The sequence below is a fragment of the Nematolebias whitei genome, chromosome 15 (assembly GCF_014905685.2).
Source record: "Nematolebias whitei isolate Nwh7 chromosome 15, NemWhi1, whole genome shotgun sequence".
NCBI classification, from domain to species: Eukaryota; Metazoa; Chordata; class Actinopteri; order Cyprinodontiformes; family Rivulidae; genus Nematolebias; species Nematolebias whitei.
In genome coordinates this window covers 40,345,955-40,358,212 of record NC_056512.1, presented here as the reverse complement: position 1 = coordinate 40,358,212, position 12,258 = coordinate 40,345,955, and the positions used below count along the sequence as shown (strand labels likewise).

Sequence of the window (12,258 nt, the reverse complement as noted above, 5' to 3'; positions counted from 1 at the left end):
AGTTTTATTTATTTAAAAAAAAGGTGTCAATTTAACTTAAAGAGCCCTCAAATATGACATTTACAGAATTTATACTTTTGTAACAGCATTTGAGTTCTGCTGTTACAGTCCATTAAGTCCACACGACATCTGGAGGAAACCAGGTTCCAGTGAAGCATGGTGGCGGCAGCATCATGCTGTGGGGTGTTTTTCAGCTAGAATGACTTGAAGACCCACCAGAACAGGAAAAAAGCTGAATGGAATAAACAGAAATATCTGACACAAAAAAAAATGTATACAACGCTCAGCACGTTGAGCTGGAGTAGTGGCTTTTGGGGAAATTAAGTAACTTGACTGTGTTCCAGAGCACTTAATGATTAAAACAATGTCCCAACACGTTGAAGCTGGTAAAATAAATAAATAAAAATGCCTGCAGCTCATTCGTCAATGCTGTGCAATTAAAAACTCTTCAAACGGAAACACTTCTGATTAAATATACTGAACTCTTGCATTCAAAGTTTAAAAAAATCTAATAAAACTCCACAAATCAAAGTTCCTCATTTGCAGATATACTCTACAAAATGCTGAAACGTGGCTCCATTTATACTGTACAGCTTCAGGAAACTTCATTATTAATGAGGATTTTATGCAATAAATACTCCACTAGAAGTAAAAGTATTGTATCCAAATACTGTACTTTATTATAAAAACAACATATCCAATAACAATTAATGTTATTTAATAAAATCTCAGTTTGTGCTTGACTCCATTTGTTACCAATTTGTGCATATAACTAAACTTGAAAAAATTGTAAAATCTATACTTATGTTCCTTCTTCATTGATTTGAAAGTAAATGTTAAATGTAAACTATGAAGGAAACATCCGAGTGAAAACACGTTTAACTTGTATTTAAGTGCAGCATCGCATGGAACAGGTGGGTCCAGTGTCTCAAACAGCTTTTACTTTGAAGGACAGATTTTCTTGTTTCAGCTGTAGATTTTATAAATTACCTGTGTAGCTAAATAAAATAAAAAAAAAAGATCAGATAAAAGATATACAATACAGAAGTCCCTAAATAAATATAAAAATTAAACGTGATGAAGTTGTATTTCAGTACATTTCCGCGGTAGTTCCTCACCATCAGATTTAGATGTGAAATAAAAGCCAGAAGTACTGATTTATTACGTCAGAAAGCTGCAGATCTGTAAAAACTAAAACTAACGAGCATTAAGAATAAATTCATCAGCAGCTTGGCCTACAACTTTTGCAATCCATCACTGCTGCCACACACGGGTTAATACAACCTGTGCCATCTGCAGCACTTCAGGAAGTTCCTGCAGGTGCTGCTCCAAGAAATGTTCAATAAAACCTGAACAAGCCACACTGGATCTATAAACTCTGTGCCACGGTCCTCTGCAGTGCACAGCAGAAGCTTTTGACTTTCAAAACCCCCTAAAGAGTGCTCCTTCGCCTGCAGATTGGGTCGGATGTTTCATCACAACTGTATTGTGTAATTTGCAGGAAACAACCCGCTTTTCCCTCGCAGCCTCCCCGTCCACCACGCGTGGTCGGAGCGATCCAACACCTCGATGAGGTCACCGGCGACAAACTCCAGCTCGTCGTCTTCTTCTGCTTTGAAGTCGTACAGCGCCTTCACCTGCAGCGAGGAGGCCCGCTGTGGGAGGGAAACAAATGCTCGTTAATACCTGAATGACACATCAGTGGGCAAAACTGGGCTCTGCAGAATGAAAAACAATATGGGCTTCAATAAATCCTCTATCCTGCCCAGGTCCCTTTGAACAGAACTTCACAGGTTCGATTCCTGGAGTTCACATTCTGATCACAGGATTTCCACCACTGACTTCAAACTGTTCAGGGAGCAACCATCATGTGTGTCCAACAGAGCCAAACACAGGTTTCCAAAAAGATCTTTTTGTTTATCTTTTTCTTTCTTGTAATCATGACAGTGTTTCAAGAAATTCCTTCATCCACACAGAAACATCCTAAACAAAGCTGAACGTTAATGTCTCTGGCTGCACGAGGCGTAAAATTGCCATGAAAATACACCAAAACAAGAAACAAGGCTTGAAGCATGCACACAAAGAAGAAGATGCTCCCGGGCCATAGGTTAGATCAGGGGTTTGCAAACTTTACGGTCAAAAGAGCCATTTCTGCCCCTTTTTTACACTAAATTAAACGTGTCCAGAGTCGCAATGCCTGCTACAATTCTCATTATCAACTGGTGGCCCATGGGCCACTTAAGTATGTTAGAGGTGGGGCTTTTCTGGCCAGTAGGTGTGAAATTATAAAGCTAAAAACATTCAATGATTGTTAACATTTATTATTTTTACATTTTGAAACAGAAGAAAAGACTGGATTCCATCCATCCATCCATCATCTTTACTCGCTTCTTCCTTTTCAGGTTGCGGGGGGGGGGGGGGGGGGGGGGGGTCACTTGTGTCCATATCCAGGTCGCAAGTCTATCACAGCAGACTGGATTCTTCTCAAGAAAAAAATATATATATTTTGCCTATTTAACAAAAAAAAAAAACTAAAACAATGAACTGGCTTATGTGTTGTTGGTTTTTAAATTGTGGATAATTTGAGTAAGCACGGTGGCACAACTGGTAAAGCTGCTGCCTCTCAGCGAGCAGGTCCCTGGTTCAAATCCCAGTCCGGGGCCTTTCTGGGTGGAGTTTGCATGTTCTCTCCGTGCATGCGTGGGTTTTCTCCGGGTACTGTTTCCTCCCACAGACCAAAAGCATACATGTTAGGCTGATTGGTAACTCTAAATTGTCCCTAGGTGTGAGTGAGAGAGGGAGTGGTTGTTTGTCTCTATGTGTCCCTGTGATGGACTTGCGACCCGTCCAGGGTGTACCCCGCCCCTTGCACAGTGATTGCTGGACATGGACACCGGCGACCCACGTGACCCAAAATGGAAGAAGCGGGTAAAAGATAATGAATGGATGGATAACTTCAGTATCCTATTTGAAGAAATAAAGTTAAAGTGAATATAATATACTCTGTGTATACTAGTATCCACATATTTGCAAATAAAATGACCAGAAAACTGCTAAAACTAGTAATTTTTTTCTGTGGGTATAACGTCCTATAAAATTCAGTTTTATGTTAGTTTTGGTCAAATCTTGAAAGAGCCACATGTGGCTCCAGAGCCGCACGTTGCAGACCCCTGGGTTAGATTATACTGTAGCTTTACCATTTTTCAAAGGTTGCATGTGGCCATCTAGACAAAAACACATAGATGGTGTTTTAAGGTTTGTTCACTCCAGAACTTGTTTTATGGTTCCTAAAACATTATTTCCATGTGCAGGCAAGGCTGAAACAACAATCGATTGTTTTTGCTGCAGCACCATCGTAGTTTTTCTACAGTGTACTTGGATTCTGCTTGCTGCATGACAGAGAGCCAGAATAAATCCTAACGATGTCTGAAGTGCAAAAAGTCATCCAGACTGGAGTAGTGGGGTAAGTCAGGAGTGCAGTCACTTATTTCATGACGTTTAACCCATTACTCTGTTCCTGAGAGTCAGAATCACATCCAAATACTTTTCAAATGTCTCCAAGCTACAATAACCACAAACCACCTAAACTAGAACTCAGATTGTGGACCTGCTCAGTGCTAATCCAAGTGGAAGTTTTGAATAGATCATTTCAGCTTTCACTCACCAAGCTTTTTGACGATGTTAGGAGTGGTCTAGCAGGGTTTGTGGTGACAATTCAAAGGGTTGCTGCTTTTGATTTTAATATATATTTAACCACCGAGTTTTTCCTCACTCAGAACATCACCAGTGTTAGGATTTTGATCATATTCACAAATCCTCAGTTTTCTCCTTGTGTCCCCACTTTACACCCCTTATGAGAAAATTGAAAACAGCTGAGCTTAATGCAACAGGTGTGAGAGGGCGTGGCGGGATGGAGGCGTTAGAAGCCAAACTGAAGGTAAAAACGTGGAGGAATTGACAAAATGACAACACAAGTAATATTAATCACAAGAATCACAGAACACAAGTAAAAATAATCATAAAACACAAAAAAGACAAAAAAAAAAAGGAAGAAGAAATACAGATCCTGACACGTTTTAGCTGCAGATGCTAAATTATTTTATTAATTTCCATCTACTTTGAGAAGAGGAAATCAGATTATCCTAAATTTACTATTTGTAAACTCTCAAACTATGATCAGATTTGAATAAGTTTTAAATAAACATGAAAAAAAATTTGTACAAAACATGAAAATGAGCCGTGTTGCTCATATTCAAACACCTAGATGTTTTTTCTTCAGCTTGCAGCTTGAAGACAGTGCGTATCTGTTGGGCAGGCAGAGAAAGTCCCGACATTACATTTACTAACAAGAAGGAAAAGAGGAGACCAGGACAACCCAGATGTTCAGAGTTGAAGTTCAGTCAGGAACACAACAACTGCTTCTGCATTTGATTCAGAGTGAGTACAAAGTGGTGTGAGGTACTGATTGGTGGGTGCAAACACTATCGTATTTTCCACCGTACACGTCGCACTGCCTTATAAGTCGCATCAGTCCAAATATGTCTACTAAAGTGGAAAAATACATAAATATGTCGCTTCGCCACATACGTCACATCTATCACGCGTCACCGCTGACAGCCTGGGAATGTGGACCGGTGTTGTGCCAAAAATCGATTAGCTGCCAAATGGCGGCCGCGGGAGGACTTTAACAAGAATTTAACAAGATTAACACTTAAAACAATTATTTGTTGCTCTAAATTATAGCAAAGGTGTGTTTCTGTCTAACTTTTTCTTAATAAATGCACTTTGACGGTCAAATCAGCTGCATTTCAAACGCCGATTCGCGGGAGTGCGCAGAGGGATGAGTTGCTGTGCATTTCTTCAAAATTTAACAAGATAACCACCTAAAAACAATTATTTGTTTGCTCGACCTTATAGTAAAAGGTGTGTCTCAGTTGAACTTTTACTTAATAAAAGGACTAATGGTAAAATCAGCAGCATTTCAAAAGTATTTGCTGCCCCGGTGCTCCGGAGGCGCGCAGAGGGAGGAAATCAGGAAGGAGGAACGCTGCACATTTCTTTGAAATTTCACAATATAAGCACCTAAAACAATTATTTGTTTGCTCAACATTATAGCAAAGGTGCTTCTCAGTTGAACTTCTAAATAAATGCACTTCAGTGGTCAAATTAGCTGCATTTCACCAGGGCGGTGCAGCAAAAAGAAGCTGATTTGACGGTTGCTCCCGGCATGACAAAGGTGGCAGGCTATGGCAAGCCAGTTGTGTCATTAATAGCCACTTTTACTTATTACATCACACAACAGCATTCCATATTCCTTGAGTGCCATCTAGCAGCTGAAAATGGTAGTGTTCAATATTTTCAATGTCCGAATGAATGAAAACGGTCATATCTCAGCCAAAAATTGGTTTATAAATATGGGGGAAATCCATAAATAAGTTGTTTTGGTGTATAAGTCGCAGGGTATGCAAATTAAAACAAAAAACTGTGACTTATAGGTTGAAAAACACATTAATAATTCAAATACTAGTAGTTATTTAAAAGACAGAAAACAGTTTGTACAAATAGACGATGTAAGATCTAACCTAAGCAGTATTTCATGTGGAGTGCCACAAGGCTCTGTACTTGGACCTAAGTTGTTTATTTTGTATGTACAGGTCCTTCTCAAAAAATTAGCATATTGTGATAAAGGTCATTATTTTCCATAATGTAATGATAAAAATGAAACTTTCATATATTTCAGATTCATTGCACACCGACTGAAATATTTCAGGTCTTTAATTGTTTTAATACTGATGATTATGGCATACAGCTCATGAAAACCCAAAATGCCTGTCCCAAAAAATTAGCATATTTCATACCACCAATGAAAGACAAGTGTTTTTAATACAAAAAACACCAACCTTCAAATAATCATGTTCAGTTATGCACTCAATACTTGGTCGGGAATCCTTTTGCATGAATGTCTGCTTCAATGCGGCGTGGCATGGAGGCATTCAGCCTGTGGCACTGCTGAGGTGTTATGGAGGCCCAGGATGCTTCGATAGCAGCCTTAAGCTCATCCAGAGTGTTGGGTCTTGTGTCTCTCAACTTTATCTTCACAATATCCCACAGGTTCTCTACGGGGTTCAGGTCAGGAGAGTTGGCAGGCCAATTGAGCACAGTAATACCATGGTCAGTAAACCGTTTACCAGTGGTTTTGGCACTGTGAGCAGGTGCCAGGTCGTGCTGAAAAATGAAATCTTCATCTCCATAAAGCTTTTCAGCAGATGGAAGCATGAAGTGCTCCAAAATCTCCTGACAGCTAGCTGCATTTACCCTGTGCTTGATAAAACACAGTGGACCAACACCAGCATCTGACATGAAACCCCAGTGACTGTGGAAACTTGACACTGGACCTCAAGCAATGTGAACTCTGTGTCTCCTCTCTTCCTCCAGACTCTGGGATCTTGATTTCCAAAGGAAATGCAAAATTTACTGTAATCAGAGAACATAACTTTGGACCACTCAGCAGCAGTCCCAGGCGAGATGCTTCTGACGCAGTCTCTTGTTCAAAAGTGGCTTGACCTGGGGAATGTGGCACCTGTAGCCCATTTCCTGCACACGACTGTGCACGGTGGCTCTGGATGTTTCTACTCCAGACTCAGTCCACTGCTTCCGCAGGTCCCCCAAGGTCTGGAATCGGCCCTTCTCTACAATCCTCCTCAGGGTCCGGTCACCTCTTCTCGTTGTGCAGCGTTTTCTGCCACACTTTTCCCTTCCCACAGACTTCCCACTGAGGTGCCTTGATACAGCACTCTGGGAACAGCCTATTCGTTCAGCAAGTTCTTTCTGTGTCTTACCCTCTTGCTTGAGGGTGTCAATGATGGCCTTCTGGACAGCAGTCAGGTCGGCAGTCTTACCCATGATTGCGGTTTTAAGTAATGAACAAGGCTGGGAGTTTTTAAAAGCCTCAGGAATCTTTTGCAGGTGTTTAGAGTTACGTCGTTGATTCAGATGGTTAGGTTAATAGCTTGTTTAGAGAACCTTTTCATGATATGCTAATTTTTTGAGACAGGAATTTTGTGTTTTCATGAGCTGTATGCCATAATCATCAGTATTAAAACAATTAAAGACCTGAAATATTTCAGTTGGTGTGCAATGAATCTGAAATATATGAAAGTTTCATTTTTATCATTACATTATGGAAAATAATGGCCTTTATCACAATATGCTAATTTTTTGAGAAGGACCTGTAAATGACTTGACGAAGGTGTCCAGTATCCTTAAATGTGTTCTCTTTGCTGATGATACCACTTTCTTTTATTTGGGTAAAGACTTGGAACTGATGTATGAGTTGATGAAGATGGAGTTTGTCAAAATACAAAATTGGTTTAAATTAAACAAGTTATCATTGAACCTTGATAAAACTAATTATATGATATTTAGTAAAAAAAAGATAACTGTCAATGTTCCTTTTAGAGTTGAGGGTGTTGAGATATGCAGAGTAGGTGAGGTGAAATTTTTGGGTGTAATTATTGATGATAAACTGTCATGGAAACAGCACATAAATTCTGTAAAAACTAAAATATCTAAATCCACCGCAGTACTGTATAAAGTAAGGGACTTATTGAATGATAAAGCCTTGTATTTGCTGTATAATACAATTATAATCTCGCATTTAATTTATTGTGTTGATGTTTGGGGAACAGCATGTAAAACTATAACGATGCCTATTTTTATTTTGCAGAAAAGAGCTGTAAGAATTATCACAAGAAAGCATTATTGTCATCCATCTAGTAATTTATTTTATCAATTGAAATTACTGAAGTTTTATGATTTGGTTAACTATAATATTCTTTTAGTACTGTATAAAGCTCAGAACTACACACTATCTTCAAACATTCAAACGTATTTTGTAAAAAGGAAAAGTTGCTATAATCTTAAGGGAACAGACATTTTTGTTAAACCACAGTACAAAACCAGTTTAAAGGGGTGGTCTACTTCAATTCAGGGAATAGGTCTGTGGAATAGTTTGGAAAACGATGTAAAAAAAGTAAGGTCATTGCCTATATTTAAGAAAATGATTAAGATTAAAATTTTGGAAAGATACATATAAATACGTCAAATTGTGATGAGTTAATTATTTTGTTATATTACTTATAGATGATTATTGTTTGAATTGACTGTTTGAATTGATTTTGTTTTAAACAAGGGGCAGATATAAGATTTTTTCTTCTTCTGCTACCTTTCATTTTATGACGTGTTTTTTTTCTCTCATTTGGTTTCTAAATTGTTTTTGTGTTTTAAATATGAAATGAATAAAAATGACAAACAAACAAACAAAATACTCCACACTGGCCCACTACATAACAGAAAGGCTGACCTGAGGCAGAGGCATGGTCTCAGAGGTGCGTCGGGGAGGACAAACAGAGGAGACGGGGCTGCTTCGGCCTGTGTGTCCGATGGTGTGAGCACCAGATTTTTTAGGCTAAAAACACACAACAAAGAGTAACCATACAGCGGTGAGCACTCCTCACCCACTGAAGATGCAACTCAAAGAAACTCATGCAGACTAAGCCTGTAACTGACATGAAACTTTTATTTCTTGATGGTGAGACAGAAAGGAAACAGAATTTGCTGTACCAGCTGGTTGTGGGTCTGATCTGAAGCCCTGCGAGGCGACGCAGCGACGGCTGCAGCTGTGGTTCGCTGTTCAGGCAAACTTCCTCTCTTTACCTGCAGGAAGGAAGCGCACAGGAAGTGATGCACAGAGATCTGATGAGACACGAACAGCAGGAGCAGCGAGTAACAAACAAAACTGCTTTCGTCTCTATTTATACTCCCTCAAATCAAATGGTTTTCATATTCTCTGCACCGTGGGGGGCCTTCTGTTTGAAAACAAATATTTATTTCAGCTGCTAACAATAAACAGCTAGTGGAGGAATCTATTGTGAGAAGAAATAATTAATTGAAAAATATCTAATTGAGAAAAAAGATAGCAATATAACAGCTTGACATACAAAAGAATCTATGATTGTTATAAAAAAATATTCATAAAAGCAAAAAATTAGTAAACGAGAAATCTGATGTTGTTCTTAACGAGCATAACTTATGTATAAATAGTTTTACAAAATGGAAAACAAAAAAATATTAACTGAGAAAACAAACGGATGACAGTCTCTGTACCAGTTTTAGTGAATAATTAATCAAAAAGTTGTTTAAACATTTTCTTGCAAGATTGTTACAACTGCAACAATTATCCCTTTTTGACATTTGTTTTAGCTTTTATTACACTTCCCGTCATGAAAATGTGAAATTAGGGCAAGTTTTTATTGTTAACTAAAAGCTCAAGTTAAAGTAAGATACATACTTCATATTTCTATAAATATGAGCATCATAAGCTTTAAAGAAGCTAAACAATATCAAATATTTTCTTGAATATTTAATCTTTTTTGATAGTAAATTAGTTCTCTGGGAGACTTACACGGCTGTCATATTCTATATTAATTCATATTCTACATTTTAAATAGTTTTTTAATAACGGTTGGAATAAGAAATGTGCCTACCTGGGGCAAGGAGGGGCTCCTGCTGTCTTCGCTGCCATCACTGAGGAAGATCTTCCTGGTTCTCGAGATGGAGTTGGTCTTGTAGTATTCCACCATCTTGTTTATTGAGGTGAACTTTTCGGACCACAGGAAGTACTGGCCTTTATTGTCCCTCATCACTTTGAAGTGCTGGACGTCGTTCTCATGCCTGAAACAAAAAACAGTCGAACTGTCACTCAAACGTGGATCCAAACCCAGGATCCTCACAAAAACAGCCGAAGCTCCACTTTTATATTTCCTATGGAGGAGGGGCGTACCAAAGAGACCATCTAATCACAAGCAGAACTGGTTTGTTCCACTTTGGAGTAAGCTGTTCGAGGAAGAATCAGTTTTGTTGTGTGTTTCCTTGACCGATGAAGCCTTCAGGATCGAAGGCGAAACGTTTCAGCACAAAAAAAGAAACTGTCCAGATGACCTGACTGAAAAATGTTGGATTTTATACCTGGATTAATGAACACGGACTTTGTTAATTTAGAATCTGTTTTTATGTTTCAGTCGTTTCCAGAAAATATTTTAGAAGCCTTCAAGAATTCTCTTAGATCATCTCAAGAAGCTTTAAATTTGTTAATCTCGTCTCTGGCTGTCTCATGATTTATATACTTTAAATATTGTTTTGAATTATTATTATTATTATTTAATTTAACCAGATTTAAAACCCCATTAAGCAGCACGGTGGCGCAACTGGTAGAGCTGCTGCCTCTCAGCGAGCAGGTCCCTGGTTCAAATCCTGGTCCGGGGGCCTTTCTGGGTGGAGTATGTTCTCTCCGTGCATGCGTGGGTACTCCGGTTTCCTCCCACAGACCAAAAACATGCATGTTAGACTGACTGGTAACTCTAAATTGCCCCTAGGTGTGAGTGAGAGAGTTAATGGTTGTTTGTCTCTATGTGTCCCTGTGATGGACATGTGACCCGTCCAGGGTGTCCCCCTCCTCTTGCACAGTGATTGGTGGACATGGACACCGGCGACCCCCATGACCCAAAATGGAAGAAGCGGGTAAAAGAAAATGGATGAATGGATAAAACCCCATTAAGATCAATAACTCACTACTACACCAGAACCAAACATCTCACTCATTTATTCCTTAAATGTAATTTTATGTGATTTAAAATCAAATTAAAAATGTTTTAAAGGGTTATGTATTATTATTATTTAGAAATATACATTGTAAAAAAAAAAAAGGTGAAATTGAGAGATACATACATATATATATATATATACACACACACACACACACACACACACACACACACACACACACACACACACACACACACACACACACACACACATATATATATATGTATATAAACTCCCTGCTGGATTGTGCTCTGTTGGATAATCAACAAAACTCACCTGGAGGTAAATTTCCAATCAGTGCACAACCAGAGGAGGGGACAGTCTATTTACTCAGTAATGAAGCCCAAAGCACATGTGCCACTGTGCATGAAGTTAAACAGCAGTAAATTATTTAAGGACTGCAAATACTTTCTGTACTGAACCATCGAGGAAATATAATGGCCAAATAAATAAAAAGCTAAATGAGGGATTTTCTTCTGGCATCTTCCTCATTGGGTTTGTTTGAAAATGTTCAGTTCATCTAAAATCAATCAGAATTTAAAAACCTACAATGCTGCAATTATGAACTGCAAAAATAAATAACACTGATACTAAAACCAAATAAATTATTTTTACTAAATACTTTTAGCACAGTTTAACAGATATAATTAAAGACAGCTGAAAAAGTTTAAAAGTCATTAAAATGTTAATTTACTGCTACAAAACAAACAAAGTTATGTGTCGGATAAACAGCTGCCGAGTTGGAATAAAAACAAATAATCTCTGCTTCTCTCGTTAATCTGTTGCCAATTTGGGCTTGAAATTAAATGTCCTGCAGAGTTTTCAGATGTGCGAGGAATTTAAAGGAGCGAGACGATGACTCAAAGTGTATAAATGTATGGTGTGGTCATGATAAGATTCATAAATCTCTAAATCTATAAAAATCTATTAATAAATTATATGAATAGCATTTATTTATGACGCTTGAATCACAAAAACTGAACATTCGCAAGATGTTCACACTTCAACACATTAAACAAGAAATATAATATTTCATATTCTATTATTGTTTAAGTTGAATCCAAACATTTATTGTAATCATTTTTATTTGATTGTTAATTTTGTTGTGGCAAACAATGTGGTGTTGATTTTCATTTACATTTTCCACCATTTTGCTAAAAATTCAAATTATTTTGTTAAGGAATTTATAAAAGGAATAAACAAAGCCGTTAACAGGGATGCATCAGAGATGTGCACTTTTAGAAAAGGTGACATTGAATCAAAATTTTGACTCTTTAAAAATAAATAAATAAATGGCCTTGTTGAAAAATGTAAAATTCAAGGAATTCACCTTGGCAGGTTCTACTGAACACATTAGCTCTAACAAAAATTAAGATCCAACATGCTTGTTTATAGGATCCATATTTCATTCCCTAAATGCAAAAAAAGAACACAGATGTTTCCAGATGTTTCCAGAAATGGAAACAAACCTAAAGATTCTGCAAAGAACTGACATGTTACCATGCTACAATTAGCATTTAGCTGACATATTACCGTGCTACAGTTAGCGTTTAGCTGACATGTTACCATGCTACAGTTAGCATTTAGCTGACATGT

The 12,258-nt window shown here is 37.9% G+C and overlaps 1 protein-coding gene across 1 annotated transcript in view; it reads right to left on the bottom strand.

Annotated features, from left to right (window-relative positions):
• Positions 1 to 1,259: 1,259 nt before the first annotated feature.
• grap2a (GRB2 related adaptor protein 2a) overlaps positions 1,260 to 12,258 on the bottom strand; it is a 12,714-nt gene continuing 1,715 nt past the window's right edge. Inside the window, exons 4-7 of the mRNA XM_037688686.1 lie at positions 9,546 to 9,732; positions 8,623 to 8,715; positions 8,363 to 8,467; positions 1,260 to 1,655 (exon numbers count right to left, since the gene is read on the bottom strand). Coding sequence (XP_037544614.1) covers positions 1,476 to 1,655; positions 8,363 to 8,467; positions 8,623 to 8,715; positions 9,546 to 9,732 — 565 coding nt within the window. The 3' untranslated portion in view covers positions 1,260 to 1,475. The remainder of the gene's footprint in view (positions 1,656 to 8,362; positions 8,468 to 8,622; positions 8,716 to 9,545; positions 9,733 to 12,258) is intronic.